A 20,062-nucleotide genomic window follows, 5' to 3' on the forward strand; every position below is an offset into this window, starting at 1 on the left:
ATACCCAGGCGGGTATCTCTATACGGTTAATCACTACAAGAAAAAAGGTTTTTGACAGCGACATATGTCGTTGAGAAAAATGCAAAGTTGCTGCGAAATGTGCTTTTCCCAGCGAAAAATATATCGCTGCATGACGTTGGCATAAGTGCTAAAGCGAAAAGTTTTGCAAGGACACTTATTGTTGACTTATGTCACATATTACAATGACTATTTCGTTGCGATAAAGTATTTTCCTCAACAACTAAAGTTGTTGTGATAAGTTGTTTTTTGTCAACAATACAAGCTGCTGCTATTTTTTATCGTCACAATGACTATATTAGTTGTGATAAGTTGTTTTTATCAACAAAACAAATTGCTGCTATTTTTTATTAATCGTAACAACCAGAGTAATTGGTATAAATTACATTTCCCAACAACTTATGTCATTTAATAAAAATGCTTATTTTTAAACTTTTATTTTCTAATAAAATTAGTATCAATCACATTTGTAATTTAAATTGTTATAATTATTCAAAAGTAAATTATATTAGAATATAAGTCACAATATTAAATAATGGACAAGCAAAGTACTATAACATTAAAATATAAAATGCCATAAATTATCCTTCTTAACACAAAAAAACTAATAATCATAATGGTTTTCTCATAAAAAAAGAAAAACTAAAAATTAACAAACATAACAAATAAAATTGTGGCTCCAGCTAGAAACAATATCAATTCTTCTTTTTTGTAGCTTTTCTTTGAATCTTTTTTTGTGAAGCAATTGAATCATCCTTACTTGACCTGCAATTTCAACATAATCGAATTAATATTTTGAATAGGAGGGCAATGCACACGGGATTATGGACATAATTTGAGATATTTTTAATTGAATGTAATCATGTATTAATGTTGTGGTGTCCAACACCGACACATGTACAAAGCTTGACATAGAGAAAGAACATCACATTAGTCACTAAAGAAAAGATTTAGAGTAATATTCAATTAAATTATACATACAAATACAAATTAACATATTAGAATAATGGTAAAACAAAATAATTAAGAATGTTGAAAGATTATACACAGTGAAGCATGTCTTAGACCATGTACCTAATAAGCGAGATACAACAAGAGATATTATTTGATTGAATTTTACAATTCCACATTTAAGCCAACGACAAAGTCTATTTTTGTTTGTTAATTATTTGACTCTAAAGTTTCTTTTAATACAGTTTTGGTACATAAGTCCTAAGTAGTCACTTTGAGTTATGGTAATAGTCTGCTGCTTATACTTTGTATACCAGTTTATATCAGTAATTTGAGGTTATAGGGAAGCTAAATAACCATTCCTAATTAGATTTGGTAAGGTTGGTATTAAAGATTCAAATTCCATGTTTAATTAGTTCTAACCTTTCATAATATTTTTTCTTCTTTCAAAATTCTACCAAGTATAAACTCTTTATGTGCCTAAGCTAATGTCCACACATATTTTTCTGCATAATTATGCAGAAAATCCAGAGGTACCAAAAGTCCTTAGATAAGCCAAATGATCACCTTCATTTGATTTTTTAATCCAATACCTAGAACTTGGATATTCCTAGGGACCACTTAGCTATTTAATCAAAGTTTTGAATTCTACAACTTGTAGTATTTAAGGCACACAAGTATCATCATAATTGAAACAGAGCACACAACGTATCAATCACAAGAATGTAAGAAACTAGTAGCCATATTATCTCAAACACCAATCAACCAAACAACACATGAATGAAACTTAATTCGCAACATCCTAACATACATATGAACACATGCTTGTTTTTAGCTTATCTAGATATCATCAAAATTTTCCTGCAGAAAAACTAGTGGAATATTTTACGTCATTCAAACCACCCAAAGATCTTAGATTTTACGTCATGCATGTATCGAGTTATTTATGTCAGTCCTGCCCAATGCCCTCCTATTCATTATCTTATAAACTCAATAAAACCAACATAATCCAATGACCAAACTCAATGAGACAAAGATTATGGACATGAGCCTTAGCCACCTAAAAACCACATGAGTTAGACTCCCTTATCCTCCATTTTTTATTTTAAAAACAGCATATATTATTAACCAACCCCAGCACAAGCAGTACCTAAAGGGTAAGAGTGTAGTATACATAAAAGGCCAAAGCCAGCTGAACAAAAAAACAAAACAGCAGAACACCACTAAAGTCAAGAAAAAATTACTTGCAATTTCTCCGAAGCCGTGTTATTATCCTTGTGAACAAGTTCAGACATTATATTAATTGCACTAGAAAATTGTCCGCCAATACCCTATAAAAATATTAAAAATAACACCCATAACAAATTTAATAAAATAAACAAAGAGATTTTAATATATAATACAAAATTAAAAATTTATTATATTTTTGTACCAACTATGGTTATTTATATACTTACTTGGAAATTCATCATTTGACTAAACATATTTGTCATTTTTTCCTCAACTTGTTTCTCCATATTTTCTCCTAGTTGCCTTTGACTCTCTTCAAATTTTGCCGTCATTTCTTCCCTCATGTTTCTCTCTTTTTCGAGTCGAGTCTCAACTTCTTTTAACTTCATCTCTAAATCTTGTCTTTTTTCACACTCCTTTTCTAATTGTTCTTGCAAATCAGACCTTCCCTTTAGGGGTTTAATTCCAGCTCCCAACCCACGACAATATCCTGATCGCTCTCCCACAACTGATTTAAAAGCAATATTCGTAATCAAATCTTTATCAGTGTCCCCATATCCAGCTTCTAGGTGATATGAAGAAGCTTCTTCAACCCTCATCTATTTAAAAATGTAAATTATAAATTAAAACTAGAATAAAAAATTAATCACAATTATATATGTTTAACAAATCAAAAAAGGATGTCATACATGAACATTCTTAGAAGCATCATTTATCCATTCTCCGTTGCTGTTTGTGTGAGTCATTCTCCATAAATCCTTATAGTTGGGCTCCTTTTCAGTTTCAGGATCTCTCTAAAAGCAAATTTTCATAATCACAAAATATAAATACATTTAAGTTATCAAGTCAATGATAAATATACCAAAAAAAGGGAGATTTGATATTTTATATTTTACCGCGTCATAGCTAACAGCTTGAAATGACTTCCTTCCACATCTATGATTAATAACTTGTTTAGATTTATTTGATTTGTTCCTTTTACTAATTTCCTGTAAATAACACAAGTAGAAATATAGTAGATGTTTATATAGTAAATCTACTACAAACATACCTTGAATTCAGACTTGAAAAATAATCTACCAAGTACTTCCAAGCTTCTTCACTTAAATCTTCTGGTTTATTTTCCAAAGCTATCTCATTTGTCTTGTATTGGCTAAAGTGTTTATGAAATCTACATCTATGATTTCGATATAGTCTTTTAGCAGTATCAATAATAACATCTCTATTATGCTTTGTATTATCAATATCAAAAGTATCCTGCACTCAACAATTAAGATGGAAACTATAGTGAGTACTCTGCAAAAGCAATCAATTAAATAAAAAGGCACAAGATTATGATTTACCAAAACTTTTGATACTATCTTGTTTTCTGTCTCTTGTGAAATTTTTCCTCCATTTATTGACATTAAAAGGTGCATTTTTTAGGACAACAATAGAGACCTCAGTCACAAAATTAGCAGCTCCTGATACAACACCTACCATTTTATCTGTCGGAATAACAACATGCAATTTTCCAGTAACGCTCTTCTTTTTCTTTTTTGCAACACTTAAACCAATAGTTCTTCCTTTTCCAACTTTTTGTGCATTAGAACATTCTATAGCATTTTTACCCGAAAAAAAAAAAAAGTGAAGAGAAGTATAATGTGAAATTTCAAGATAAAAATATAAGAACAAATAGTATGTGAATAATAAAAATTAAAGTCAAGCAAATCAATTAAGTACCTTCTTGATGTTGACTTATATTGTTATTTGAAGAATTTGGAAGTTGCATCTCTGAATCATGATCTGGGGGTGACATAACTAAATAAAATAAATGACAAAATATATTAAATCATCAAAAACATTAATTCCCAATTCCCAATTCTTCCCCTCTTAGCAACATTAAACTGACAAATTTGTTACATTAATTCCCAATTCTTCCCCTTTTAGCAACATTCACAGTCAAACAAAAATAACCCTAGATTTTGATTGAGAGAGAAAGCCAGCGGAAAAAAATCATTGACAAACCCCAAAAACAAGCCATTCATGCAATCAAACATTTTACCAAAATTGATCAAAGGAAAATTGTAGTATATAAACGATTCATGAAATCAAACTATATTTTGGAGGCAGCAAAAAACTTACCTAGGGAAAAAAAATTGAATTCTGATTATGAAAGAAATTACAATGTGAACTCTGAATCTCCAAGAAATTCAAAGAGATTTGAAGGCTAATGATCTGATTCCTTTAGCGGTGCTCTGTATCTCTCGTTACCTCCATTGTGCAGGGTTTTTTACTTTTACTCATGAAACCGTAATGGGTATATGTTTGGAGTAAGAGAAGATAATGGGTATCAGTTACTGAAGAGTCATGAGAAAGTGCTCAACCAAAGTTATTTTAGCGCTAAACAATACCGCCAAATTTTCGTTAAAATTATAATTCCATTAAATTTGTTTTTTTTTTTTTGTTAAATAAGTTTATTGTTATTATCCTTAAAAAAAGTTTATGGTTATTAATTATTAATAATATCATAGATAAGTTTATGGTTACCTAAATATGTAAAAAAAAATAAAAAATTGGTTTTCACTATTGCTGATTGTGTTCAGCTCAAATTTTCATTCTTCTAAAAACCCTTAATTCTACTCATGACCATACCCAAATAAAAATCATAACTTAATTAAAGAACTGACCCAACCTCTTTGATTTTGTTGTTCTTAGCCGCCACACCTATGGAGTTGTAGAATTGCAATCACCAGTTTAAAGAAGAAGGGGTAATTGGGCTTCCGTATATTTTCTTTTCTACACAAAATAAGTACTCCCTCCGGTCCTATTTATAAGAGAAATTTTGGTCAACAAAAGTTGATGTATCTGGTTAACAATTCAGTCCAGATCCATCAACTTTTGTTGACCCAACTTTCTCTTATAAATAGGACCGGAGGGAGTATTTAAATTATTTTGTATCAATTTATTTTTTTTAAGGAAAAATACAATTTTTTTTTGACAAAAGAAACAAATACAATGTTGAAATTAAACAAGTTCCAAAGCACATATACTATGTTAATTATTTTGATGTTTTAAAAAGGTATATGCTAATTAATATTATATAAATTTCTCAAAAATATGAATATATTAATAAAATGCAATAAAGACATATTCAAAAGTTTTAAAAATCTTCTTTCAAAAAAAAAGTTTTAAAAATCTACAATTAATTTCTTAAAAAAAATTCTATAATTAATTAAAATTAATAATAATATTTAAATAATTGTATAAAATAGAAATGACATCTAATTTCTTCTTTTTTTTATTTTTAGGAAAAGGAACATATCAGCAAGTATAAAGCTCTTTCGAGAATCGAAGAGAACAGGAACCAAACACAACCGGTCACGTCAAAACCACATATTGAACCAGATCGATGGGTCAACACAATGGTCACCAACCATGCCCTTTCTAGTTAAAAGAACCAACAGACCCTTTCGGGTTTACGAATCCAACCAAAAGCTAGGAACCAAAACCACCCCAGTCTTTGAAAGAAAAATGAATGGAAAAGAGAAACCGTTGGCGACGAAGGAGCAACCGCGACGGTAAAACCAAAACATAAACCTTTCGAAACGGTGGAGGCAAGCTGCAAAAACAACCCACCAACACAGATCCGGAACTGAAGCCGACATAAAACCCCAAACAGAAAGCCAGCAATGATAAAACTGAAACTGAAGCCGACATAAAACCCCAAACAGAAAGCCAGCAACGATAGAACCGGCATCCCAAAAACACCATCGACGACCCACCAAGACGAAGATGAAAAACTGAAACCACCAGAGCGAAGACGACGGGCAACTCCGGTGAATCAAAACGAGTTGTGGCGGCGCCGACGAATGAAACCCCACAAGGGTCTTAGGTGATGGAAGCCAACAAAGCCGAGCAACCACCACCACTCTGCGGATCTACATCTTGTTTAGGAAAGTTTGGATTTGGGAGAAGAGAAATTGGTGTGCGACTGTTATAGAGTACAAACAACATTCATTAAAACCCATTTTTGTAATTGTGCATTCAAAATCATTTTTGATCCATATCATCCAAAGAACATGAATTGATAAGAATCGCGTTGATGTCAGTGCAACCAAACATAAATTAATTTACATTCAACTCACTTTGAATGAAAATCAATTCTGTTAAAATCAATTCCATTAATTAGAATCGATTGTCCTCACCGGCAAACCAAACACACACTTAGTGTCTCCTTTTTCTTTTGTTTTTATGTCACTTGAAGCACTTTTTTCACATTGCTTGTTGGCCAACGGTGAATTTTAGTTTTTTTTTTCTAATATTTTTTTTTTAAGGAAGTAATACTTGGTGTTCCTTGATTATTATTTTTTTAATATTAATTAGTTGCAAGATATGTGATGCGGTTTCCTCCAGAACAAAATTATAATTTAAAACTTAGTGGCATTGAATAAACCTACAAACTTGGAGAAACTTATAACAGACTTTACAAATCTTACGGAAATATGCTTAAAACTTGTATGAACCAACAAACGTACAATTTTTTTTTTAAAGAACAAACGTACAAACTTGTATTGCATATAAAAAAAAAATTGTATTGCAATTCAAGAACAAACGTACAAACTTGTATTGCATATAAAAAAATTGTATTATTTCCAACGATAATAATTGTTGTTGAGATAAGTCATTTTTTTAAATTGTTGTGAAGAAAAGAAACTTATCACAACGACTTAAATAAGTCGTTGCTATATGCATATCAAAAAATTGTAATATTTCCAACGATAAAATTGTTGTTGGATAAGTCATTTTTCCCAGCAAAAACGAAATTGCTGTGAAAAAAAAAACAACATATTACAACGACTTAAATAAGTCGTTGCTATATGTATATAAAAAAAATTGTATTATTTACAACGATAATAATTGTTGTTGGGATAAGTCATTTTTCCCAGCGATAACGAAATTGTTGTGAAAAAAACAACTTATTACAACGACTTAAATAAGTCGTTGCTATATGCATATCAAAAATTTGTATTATTTACAACAATAATAATTGTTGTTGGGATAAGTCATTTTTCCCATCGATAAATAAATTGTTGTGAAAAAAAAAAACAACTTATTACAACGACTTAAATAAGTCGTTGCTATAAGCGTATTATTGACAACAAATTGATTGTTGTTGAGAAAAAGTCGCTGCTAAATATCTTATTTCTTGTAGTGAATCCACGGGTATTTAGATACCCACGGATATATAGTGTTTAGCGTTTGAGACATGAGTAAACTAGGTTTTTATTTTAGACACCAAACTCTTATATACATGTATATTTTAGTAATTTACTTAATTTATTAACGGGTATCGATACCCTTGAGCACATGTATCATCAAATCTATGTCCGTGTCCATAAAGTGACGGGAAGTTAAATACCCGTTTATTATACCCGCGGGAAGTTAAATATCCGTTTATTAAAGATTTTATAAATCATTCATCATTTTACTCAGACATGATCATCATTTAAATCATTCATCCCGGATGGGGGAATTAGTTCTTTCACCACGACTTATGTGTTAAGGACCTCCTTTTCCCACATGAAGTTGTGGGTCGGGTCGAGACTTACATAACTCGCATATATTTGGTCATTACGACCGTATACGAAGATTACCCTAAAAAAAACGCATGAAGATTTATTTTAAAGGAGAATCAACCATCTGGATAATACAATATCCTTATTTTATTTATTTGAATGTGAATGGCATCGACACAACAAAAGATAGGTTCCATAATATGGCGCCGTAATATCCTCATCCTTATAAATATGATTCAACAAAAACAAAAAAAAACCTTGATAAGTTGTAGGATTTTTTTGAGTTGGAAAATATTAACGAGTATCTTCGGAGAACTCTTTAAGCATCACAAGTGGTAAGATTTTATGAAAGTTGGACATTTATTGCATTGGAAATTGAAGTCTTTACTTTTCTTTTAAAGAATAATCTCTTCATTATGAATACTTAAAGAGTGCTTCGGAGACACTGATTAACAAGACTCTTTTAAGTTTCAGGATGTTAGCATTTCCCTAAGACACATGTTAAAGATAGGGGTAATTAATAGAACAGTGGTATATGAGTAACAACGGGGTTATAATGAGTTTTCTACAAGTTAACAAAACTTTCAAATTTCAGTTTTATCGAATGTATTCTTAAATGATCAATCAATGATTCAATATAATCACAATCTCAAAATCATAAACTTTATTTATTTTCAAATCTAGAGCACATATAGAGGGAGAAGATTGTCTCATGTGGTTTTCTCTCATGTGTAATGTTGGAACTTGTGTTGGGGGTCTGCTGCAATAATTTGACCAAGAAGATGATGTAGATGAATACGATGAAGTGTGCACATAAATTCCAAAGATTGTTGTATATCTTGATTGTTGGGAAGAGGCTGCTGCACTTGAAACCTGAAAAGTTTAATAGTTATGCATGTAAACTCAAAGCGTATGGGGTTGTCATACTAACCTTTAGGTTCGATTCGCCCCCACCAATAACTTTATATTGGATGCAATAAGGAATGACCGGCGAATCCCCTTCAGGATACTATGAGTTCCTTGACGTGTATTGCACAACCACATCAAGCGTATCTCCTAACAGTATTTTACAGATTTATGGTTCCAGCAATTCACTCATGCATTAGAGAATTGATGGATGATTTAGAGTAAGAGAATGAGGGAGAATTATTTTGTTAATGCAACAAAATTCTGTCCAAAATTGTGTGTTGTAGTTCTATCTAACTAATGCCCAAATGCCAAGCATTTATAGTGCATTATATGACCCTTCATATATATGAGAGAAAACACCCCTTTGATTTGAAACAATGTTATGGTTCATTAAACATCCCTTTGTCAAAGGTTATAATCATATACACTTGAATCAATGCAAAGGTTCATTAAGCACCCCTTTGCCAAAGGTTATAATCATATACATTTGAATCAATACAAATGTTCATTAAGCATCCCTTTGCCAAAGGTTCCAATGTATATGAATGATTCTCATGAAGAGTTACCACTTTTGGTTCTAAAGTGATTCCATTATTTTGGAAATCACCAACAATCCCCCACCATTTTCAAAATACTAAATCTCATAAATCCGGAAATTTCATGCCTTCAGATAATGGTATCTCGCGATTTGAACCATTACTTAGTAAGTTAAGTTTTCGCTCATTCCCAAATAGTATGGTAGGCAAGCTTTGAACCAACTATTCATTAGAACAAGTGGGCATAACTTACACATAGAATCTCGGTACCATTGATAAAGAGACTTGTAAGATGACACATTAAGAAGGCCTTGTGTCATATATCCCTTTTCATGAGAATTTAAGAGTCAAACCCTTGAACTCCGTGAAGCGGCCAAACTTCATTCTCACATAGGTAGACTATATCGGAAATGCCCCATAAGTATGCATTCCAGCAAATATATGTTATATGTCCATTAAGAGGAAAACTTCATCCTACCCTTTTTCTTCTTATGGTCCAAGTACTTTACCCCTTGGGATGTTATCTATCGTCAAGTACTTCAATCACTCTAATAGTGTACTTTCACCATTGAACCCAAGACTTGATGCTACTCAAGTATGGGTTGAGTTTCCACCATTGGTGATCAATTAGATTTGGGTTTGTACCACATCCCTAATAATGTCTTCAATGTTTTCAACATCATTTCCAAAGACATCATTCCTTGTCAATCATTTCGTCAAATAATTGCAAGATTTTCTTTTAACTTTTATAAAATTTGAATATTCAATTCTTCACATAGATTTTGTATTCTCATAGCTATGCCCATGGATCAACTTATATACTCTTGATAGTATTCACCAACTATCATCAAACCATGACACTTTTGTCAATTGAGTATATTGTAATAATGCACAAACTTTTATATCATTACACCTTTGCTATAACAATATTTAACATGCATTTAATTTGAACTTCAACTTTTCTTTTATATCTAGCCAAGATATATCATACATTGAACGCATTAAACATACATAGCAAAATAAAACTTGATCATAAAAGAATGTCATAACCAAACTTCATAAGATGGGATTAAACATGCAAGTCATATACTCCACATAAAATTAAATATAACACAAACATTTTGATTTTAGTTATCGTATAGCTAATACATATATCATAAATTCATTGTGTTAAATTCAAGTTTATGTTTAAATATGTTCAATGCTAAATTTCAATAAACAATCACGTAGAAAAATAAACAATGAACCAAAATCATTAATATTCTCTATGACTTTCTTCCATGAACATATATCAACTTACAATAATTCAAAACATACCCAACTTATTTTAATATCATGATAAACAAGAAATTAACCATTACTTTTCATATTGTCATGTACATATAATATCAATACAATATTAATGATAATAATTTCTTACACAAAGTAAATAATATCATTAAAGCAACCACTTGATATTTTGACAATTTTTTTTGAAGAAATATTTTGACAATTTATCTACATTACTTTTATAAATAAAATAGTGTTTAAACATTCTTAACATATTACTATACTCATCAAAATTCATATACTTGAACAATTTCTAAATCATGTATCTATATGTCACCACATGATAAATCTAACATTCATATTTTACTTAAATATTATACATGCATTAAAGAGCATCAAGCATATCAGTCATATTTATCATCCATCATTTTCAAAGAGTCACATATTTATCCAAAATACTTATCTAATTCTGTTCTTGAATTATTTCAAAATCATGCATGTATTGATCTAACACCATATGATAAATCTAACATAAATAAATTACTTTTAGATAATACACATGCATTTAGAACACTAAATATTTCATAATAGGTAATCACTTATATGCACATTATCTCATGTTCAAATTAACATCAAATAGATTTCAAACGATAAATTTCATACATATCAAAATTTTTCATGCATATATTATCTACAACCACATGTAAATTTAACATAAACACATCACATATGAAATATTTATCCATAAATTTCCACAACATATGTTCATAAAAGGAATTTGTTTACCGTTCACTGTAGTCTTGGATGAAAATGTAAGCTTTCATCTCTCCCAAAATTGCAGCCACTAATCACAAGTAAATCATAAATCGAACCTAAAGATTGTTGGAACTTGTGTTGGGGGTCTGCTGCAATAACTTGACCAAGAAGATGATGAAGATGATGAAGATGAAAACGAAGAAGTGTGCACATAAATTCCAAAGATTGTTGTATATCTTGATTGTTGGGAAGAGGCTGCTGCACTTGAAACCTGAAAAGTTTAATAGTTATGCATGTAAACTCAAAGCGTATGGGGTTGCCATACTAACCTTTAGGTTCGATTCGCCCCCACCAATAACTTTATATTGGATGCAATAAGGAATGACCGGCGAATCCCCTTCAGGATACTATGAGTTCCTTGACACTACAAGAAACATTACATTTTGCCAGGGGCAAAATCCCTGAGAAAAGGACAAAATCCCTGGGAAAAGGGACGTTTGTGAGGGAATTTGCCAGGGGCGGAAACACTGGCAAAACACCTCGTCGCAAACATTTTATGAGGGGTTACAGCCCTGGGAAAAAAACGAGGGGCTAAACCCCTGGCATATGTCCTGGCTTTTTCCCTGTCTTAACCCCTGGCATATTCCCTCACTTTTTCTGCAACTGTGCAGTCTGGTCTGATTGCTGACTGACTAATTTGACTGATGGAAGATCAAATCAAATCAGTATATACCAGGGACTTGCGAGGAGATTAACCCCTGGCAAATGGTAGTATATTATTTTTTTAAAAAAATGTTTTATTTATAAAACCCAATTTTTATTAAATAATTAAATGTTTTAAAAATAATTTTAATTGATAATAAGCCAAATTTCATTAAAATTGTTTTTTTAATTTAATCATTTTACTCACAAACTTATAATTACAATTTTCAACAATAAGCCAAATTAGTTGAACTGTTTAATCATTTGGCTTATATATACTATTTAATCATACAATAAGCCAATCTTAAAATAACACTATTTTTTTATGAACTGTTTTATTTTTAGCTATTTATAACACAACAATTTCAATGGAAAAAGGAAAACAGTTTTAATTTTAAAAAAAAAACGAAACAGATTTTGATGGAACTATATTAAAAAATTAATTCCTTCAATTTAAAAAAGAAAACAGTTTTAAAATGAAAACATTTTTATTATTATTAATTTTCAATTAAAAATCCTAACTCTTTAGTTTTACTTTCAAAATAAAATAAAAATAGTCAATTTATACCTATTTAAATTTTTATATAGATTAAAAATAGTTTTCAGTTACACTATAATAAAAACAGTTTTCTGTACATTAAAAAAAGTTTTAAAAAACAGTTTTCTCTACATTAAAAAAAACAGTTTTAAACTTTAAAAAATAAAAAGTTTTTTTAAATTAAAAAAAAAACAGTTCTGGTTTTTTAAAATAAAAAGCAATTCGAAAAAAAAAATAGATGTTATAAAAAAATTGTTGGGCCACATTTATTTTTTCATTCTAATATAACTATAAATAAGCATATATTCAACAGTTCTACCAAATCAAACATATATTCAACATTAATATTCATGCCTTAAAAAAATAAACATGCATCTTAATTGTTAAACACTAAATCAAACACGAAAGATTGAAGGAAGAGAGATTATAACACAATATGGAAGCTTCTTTAAATTTACTTAGAGAAAAAAATGAGAAGAGTGAAGAAAATTTGTGTAGTAGAGAGTGCAGGAAACCATGGAGGAAGTTGGTGTAGAAGAGAGAAAAAATTTAAGTGTGAAGGAAATGAGAAGAGTGAGGTTGTTGTCTTAGTGCCCGTTTGGTTCAGCTTTGAATATAATTGATTCTGAGAGAATTGATTCTGATAGAATTGATTCTGACAGAATTGATTCTGAGAAAATTGATTTATGTTTGGATACAATTATGTAGAATTGATTAAACAAAATGATTTATGTTTGGATGCAATTATGTAGAATTGCTTTTGAATGTATAATTACTAAAATAGACATAACTAAAGGAGAATTGATAAAGAATGATAATTGATAAAGGGCAATAAAGTAAAATAACATGTTGTAATAATAAAATATACAAACCTATACACGTTGTTCAAGGAGAATTGATTCTAGAAAAGCTAGAAGCTAGGATTTGTAGCTTCATGGAGAATTGCTTTTGGAGGATAAAAGCAATTCTGAAAAGCTGAACCAAACACGTTGTTTTTGGCTAGAATTGCTTTTGGCACTGTAGAGAATTGATTTTGGGCTAAAATTGCTTCTCAGAAGCCAAACCAAACAGGCCCTTAATATAGCACCGAAAATAACACATGGGCAATGCAAGGGCCTACCCCTCACAATTACACTCCAATCACATGTGTGGCCACAATTTTTGCAACTTATTGTCAAGTCAATAATAGGCTTTTGCAGAGCCTTGTCAAGTCAAGCAGAGATTCCTCTCCCTTTTCCATTTCCGAGGGGCTTTCCTTGGCTTTAGCCCTCGGTTTTTTCTGCTTTTGAATTTTATCTTTGGCGCCTAATTTAAAGACAGGGGTTGTGTCTATTTGTGAGGGACAAACCCCTGGGTTATGGTAAGTGGTCCCCAAATCCTTATATGTCCATATGCGAGGGGTTATCCTTGGTATTTTCCCTGACAAATTTGCCAGGGGTTTCATGCCCCTGTCAAAATCCCTGGCAAATATGCATATTTCTTGTAGTGTGACGTGTATTGCACAACCACATCAAGCGTATCTCCTAACAGTATTTTACAGATTTATGGTTCCAGCAATTCACTCATGCATTAGAGAATTGATGGATGATTTAGAGTAAGAGAATGAGGGAGAATTATTTTGTTAATGCAACAAAATTCTGTCTAAAATTGTGTGTTGTAGTTCTTTCTAATTAATGCCCAAATGCCAAACATTTATAGTGCATTATATGACCCTTCATATGAGAGAAAACACCCCTTTGATTCGAAACAATGTTATGGTTCATTAAACATCCCTTTGTCAAAGGTTATAATCATATACACTTGAATCAATGAAAAGGTTCATTAAGCACCCCTTTGCCAAAGGTTATAATCATATACATTTGAATCAATGCAAATGTTCATTAAGCATCCCTTTGCCAAAGGTTCCAATGTATATGAATGATTCTCATGAAGAGTTACCACTTTTGGTTCTAAAGTGATTCCATTATTTTGGAAATCACCAACATGTAATCCAGGTCCTATTAAATAAGTAAGATAATGTGTTTGTAATATCAAAAAAATAAAATAAAAGAGAATGATTAAAGATGGATAGTGGGGCATTGTAGAAAACAGGAGGGATCTCCACTCAGAAAATCCACTCCCCACATATAGCACGATTTTCTCTCATAATTTACTTTGATATAACACATATTAAGTTCTTAGCTTGCCCAAATATTCGGGATTTACATTGATATAACACATATTAAGTTCTTATGTAAAAGATGTTCGCAGAGGTGGAATAAGAAAGATGGAAAACCTCCAAGCCAAATTATACACAAGACATACAAATTATACATGGTAACTAGGACCACTTATTTAGTAGATATTGATATACCTAACTAGGATCACTTTTTTTTTTATAAGGTAACTAGTATCAATAATAATAATTAGAATAATGTCACACATCGAATAATATGAAGAAATATGCAAAGGCTTGGTCATATAAATAAAAGCCCTGTGTATTAGCAGTTATTGTACCAATAGCATTACTTCTACTATTCAAAATCTGTAATTATCAATTACATTATACAATTTCTTTCTTTCTATTTCTCTATATGGTATCAGACTTAAACGGTCCAGCCCCCTCTCCCTCTCCCTCTAAATAAGGACGCCGTTCCTAACCTCTGCCACCACCCTTGCCGCCATGGCCACCGACAGCTATACCTCAATCACCAATCCCTATGAACCATCCTAACAACTTGCCTGCATCACCCTTGGCAGTGTAACCAAACTTCTTCCCACCAATTACCTTAATTGGCAACTCCAGGTTGAAGCTTTCCTTAATTGCTAAATGCTAACCCTAATTATGTATTTCCTTCCAACACTTCTTCAATTTGAAATTCAAAAAAATTTGTTAGGAACCATGAACTGCATTAATGCAGATATGATATGTATTTGGTTGGAAAAATATATTATTACTTTTAGTAAATATCAAAGTGTAATTATTCTTTTAAGAGATGTACGTGTAATTTAGAAATTCTATTAATTGAAGTGACTTTATTTTTTATGCTTAAGTATAAAAGTAATAAATAAAATTGACCCGTGCAACAATATAATAATATTGTATTCTTTTTATCTTTTTTCTTTATAATTTTTTTAAAAAAATGAGAAGATAATGCCCCAATAATATATTGTGATAAAATAAAATAACAGTCTTTAATTGATTAGTTTTTCAAAACTAAAATGAATTTGATAAGATTCAAGTGTCATTGAATGACATAGTAAGACAAATTTGATTGTAATATTGTATCTCTAATAATCTAATTTGCGTTTATTGATCGACCCATGATCTTACTAGTTAAAGATTATATTGGCGTTTACTGATCGACCCATAATCTTACGGGATAAAGATTATTCATTGGTCTCTATTATAGTCGACAAGACTCGTGCTTCGCACCGGTCAAAAGTCTAGTTTAGTAGATATTGATATACCTTTTGGCGTTCATGTTTTACAAATGTGTGGGTGGACCACGCTGATAATATGGATAGTATGCCCGGTTTTCATTCGATTTGTAAACTTGACTATATTATACACAAGAATGTAAAACAAAGCATTTACTTGGTAGATAATATTTTCTTTTTAAACAGAAATTTTTTATTCATAAGCTAACCCAACACAAGAAGTGAAGAGAGACTATAGAGGAAAAACACAAGGTAACAATACATAAAGGCAACTAAACCAAGGCTAAAAAGCCACAACACAAAACCACCCGAACAACCCTTAATACAATAAAACCATAACAGAAAAACCTTAACCAAATCAAGCAAAAATACCCGGACCTTCCCCTAACCCAAAATCGAACCAGTTGCCATCAACAGCTAAATACTTGAACCAAAACAATTACTTAGTACATTTTGATATGCCTTGCCGTGTTGATGTTTTAGAAATGTGCAGGTGGAGGGCAATTACTGGGTCGGTTATGCCCGTTTTTCTTCGAGCAGGGATTTAATGAGGGCTTTTGGGATGGTTTAGGACGACGGAAAGGGGGTAAATGTCCTGGGAGCTGTTTGGATGGAGGGAAATGAGGTAAATGCCTTATGATACCTGGAGGGAGATGTATGGCATCAACAGCAAAATGTTGAGGAGCAAGCATAAGAGCAGCAAGGAATAACACTAGTAAGGATAAGAAAAAGGAATTAGCCATTTTATTTTAAGAAGTGATATTATTACTAGTGTTGTGTTGGTGCATAATACATAAGGAGTTAACTGGTTTTATACTAGTTATAGACTCAATGTGAGTCTATGGTCAATCAAAGTCAAAATTTTGTATGAATTATTCAACAATGTTACACTCATACCCATAGGTTCTATGTATTTGGAAAACTAGTTGATGATCAGTACCTACCCATCCTTTAAATTTCCACACAACAAGACCATTTAGTAATATTGGCTCTATCTCTCCACTTGTTTGCCCACCATGGTTTAGCTGAAAAAACAGTGTACTGGAGGTGCACCTTGTTTTAATAACATTAATATATTGATATTACTATTTATATATGCATTGAACCCTGTATGATTTATTTGTCATTTATGCTTGAATATAAAAATACAAAACAGTGTTTTTTCTCATTAAAAAATTTAATTAATTTATAAAGATTTTTAATAACTTAGTGTTTACCAATTGCACTCATTAATTCTTAATTATAGAATGATTGTGAACTCATTTTAGATCCTCCAAAAATGAAGAAAGCTCATTCTTAGGACAACACAAAATGGAAGAAAACCAAGATTGTTGGCATATTGGTAGACTATTTCTGTTTGACAAATTCAATAAGCTAGTTTATAGTTTATAAGTCCGAATGATTAAAAAATGTATGTTTCATAACTGTTTTATCATCACAAGTTTTATAGTTTATTTTATTAGTTTATAGCTTATTTTTTAGACGTTAAATAACGTTTGAGATTATAGGTTATCATTTTTTATTTCATGTTTACCTTTATTATTTTGTTTAATATTTATTTTTATCCTTTTTAATATATACTATATATAAAGAAAATAGAGGGATTTTGGGATGACTTTTTTGTTATTCCAATTATACCTTTAAATAAATAAAAAATCAAATAATGTTATATTCTTGGTGTTATTAAAAAGATAAGAATTTTTGTTATATTATTGTTGTCACTGACAACGATAAATATTGTTTGTTGAGTTTGTTACATTTGAAAGTCACATATATTTATACTTATAATTTTAATCTATATCAAAAAATTTATATAAAATATCGTTTGTAATTTACACGCAGAATTGATAATTTATACACGTTAACGTAGTAAAAAGAGCAGAAAGATGAACACGTGAGTGCCCGTCTTTTCGCTAATTTATTATAAAGAAAATGTTAAATGTTCAGTTCTTTTGGTCATACTACACGAATTATTTGGTAGCTTGGGTATATGTTACTAATGTTAATTTCACTCTCACTTTAATTATGTTACTCCACAGTCCCTCTGAAATTGTGTTTCTCTTTTTGCCCTAAAACTTCTCTCTTGGCATCCAAAATTCAAAACTCCCATATTGTATGATTCATGAAGATTTTTTGCTTCAAAACATTGCATCAAGTCTTTTCAAACACAGACAACAAGGTAAGGTATCATTCCTTCCATTTAGCGTTATTTGAATCGTATTTTTTTCTGTAAACTAAACTCTTTCAGATTATATAATATGAATCAAATTGTTCCTGGTTCGGATTATATAATTTGAACTACTTCTATATATGTTGTTTTGTTATTTTGTGGATATTTGTTAATGAAACAGTAGCATGGGTTATATGTGGTTCCATCTGGGTCGTGCACTTCTTAAAATGTCGGAATTTGAAAAGTTAAAGTACAAGCTTGATTGTGCGCCACAGCACCGTAGAAACAAACACGATTGTGCACTTCAGAAGCATGACCATGCGCCCCTCTAAACGCGCAAAATGTCAAAAGTTGGAAAGGTGAACACGACCGTGCGTCTTGTGCAGAAAAAATAGTTATTACAACCTCTTAATTCTTTGGTTTATGGCTTGTAACTCATTTTTAATATATTGTCTGAGGCTCTAGGCTATAAATAGACCTCACTTCTAAGGAAAAAAGGATCTTAGATACTTGTAAACTTACTCTAAAGTTGAAAGCATAATTTTGCATTGTTCTAAGTTCTTTGTTCTTTATTTTTCATTTCTTTACATTTTTGTTCTTTACTTTTATGTTCTTTACATTTTCAGTTATTTATCTTCATGTCTTTATATTTTAATCTCTCGTCTACTATGATCATGTGTGGGTAAACTCTTCTAATCTTGGGATTGTTGGAATAATCTAATGATTGAATCCTAATCAACCCAAGTCTAGACTCTATTTTATAAGAATCCATTTTATAATCTAATATCATCGTTATTAATTTTTAAAACAAATATCAAACGAAGAACCCGAGAGGTAATGTTTGATATTATTATAACTTTACGATTAATCACTTCGCCTTGTCCCAAGACTCGTGCTTGGGGGGCTGTGAATGGCCAACCTATGAACAAATCGTGATACATACCCCCTAGGGGGCTCTAAGAAGAAGATAACACCTCCCTAGGAGGACCCTCCAAATCGGGATGATAGATACCCAAGGAGGCGTACAAACCATAAAACGAAGTAAGGTCTAAAATTTTCAGCAGAGCAACCACCTTGCCTTCTCCAAAGACTCGTGCTTGGGGGGTTGTGAACCGTCATAATATTTCTAAAGGCTTAAAAGCCCTCTAGAAAGGCTCTAAGCCCTCTAGAATGGCTCAGACGCCCTCCAGAGGGGCTCATGAGGCCTAGGCGCGCCCTTCTTAGGGCGCCGCCTTTCTTAGCTTATAGAAACCTCTAGAAACCGCCTAAAATACACAAATACCCCTGTTGCTTGGGGACCAAGCAACCGAAACCCAAGCCCGCAGGCTATAAATGCCACTCTTGAGAGCAATTCTCATGGCATCCAATAAACAATCTAACCCTAGATTCTCTTATTGTACTTTTTGCAAGTACAGTTGGTGCCGTCTGTGGGAACCTCGGTAAAACTAACCTAGGTCACACTCATAATCCTAAAAACCTACCGGCGATCTCTAAATAACGATGGTCGGCGAAGATCACAACAACCTTTGATCGTGATGTTGTAGCAACTATGCATCTACAAAATAGAACAGCTGAAGCAGCGGAGCAGATGCCTTCAGACCTCTATGACAAACGATCCATAAAAAACACCGTTTCCAGAATAGCTCCCGCTCTCCCTGGTTTGGAACGATTTCTTAATTACCTTTTTTCAATGTGTTTCACGTGTTTTGATAGCATGTTACTGTTTGTTTTTTGAATTTAACTCAATATGTGTCGTATTATCTCTATGATTCTAGTATATCCTTTTGTTGATAGTCGCCCGTATGTTTTTCTTATCGCAATCACATGTGACAAACAAACTCATAATCTAAGCCATATAATTACCCGTAACTAGCACATACAACGGTTGATGAGAAAGAAGCACTTTGTATTTTAACCTGAACATTCGTAGAGAGTACGTAGGAGTTACAATTAAATTGCTTGCAGCCAATCAACTATTTGTAATTATCGTTTCTTTTACGATTCA

General features: G+C 31.5%; 1 protein-coding gene across 5 annotated transcripts; it reads right to left on the minus strand.

The window, feature by feature from the left end:
* Window positions 1–546: 546 nt before the first annotated feature.
* LOC146935720 (uncharacterized) lies at window positions 547–4,659 on the minus strand. 5 transcript variants are annotated; one of them, XM_085750817.1, is made up of 9 exons: window positions 4,324–4,659; window positions 3,922–3,984; window positions 3,679–3,794; window positions 3,280–3,456; window positions 3,096–3,188; window positions 2,889–2,993; window positions 2,427–2,798; window positions 2,214–2,300; window positions 547–783 (listed from the first exon to the last, which is right to left on the minus strand). In XM_085750817.1, exons 2-9 carry the CDS (start codon window positions 3,968–3,970, stop codon window positions 775–777), a joined length of 1,008 nt encoding a protein of 335 aa, XP_085606943.1. In that variant the 5' UTR covers window positions 3,971–3,984; window positions 4,324–4,659; the 3' UTR covers window positions 547–774. The 5 variants fall into 5 exon arrangements, with proteins under 5 accessions (XP_085606943.1, XP_085606942.1, XP_085606945.1 ...); XM_085750816.1 differs by lacking the exon at window positions 4,324–4,659 and having other exon boundaries at window positions 3,922–4,291; XM_085750819.1 differs by lacking the exon at window positions 4,324–4,659 and having other exon boundaries at window positions 3,543–3,794; window positions 3,922–3,999.
* Between the last annotated feature and the right edge of the window lie 15,403 nt (window positions 4,660–20,062).

The sequence above is a fragment of the Medicago sativa genome, chromosome 3 (assembly GCF_051527215.1).
Source record: "Medicago sativa cultivar Bolivia chromosome 3, Bolivia_mono, whole genome shotgun sequence".
Taxonomy (NCBI): Eukaryota; Viridiplantae; Streptophyta; class Magnoliopsida; order Fabales; family Fabaceae; genus Medicago; species Medicago sativa.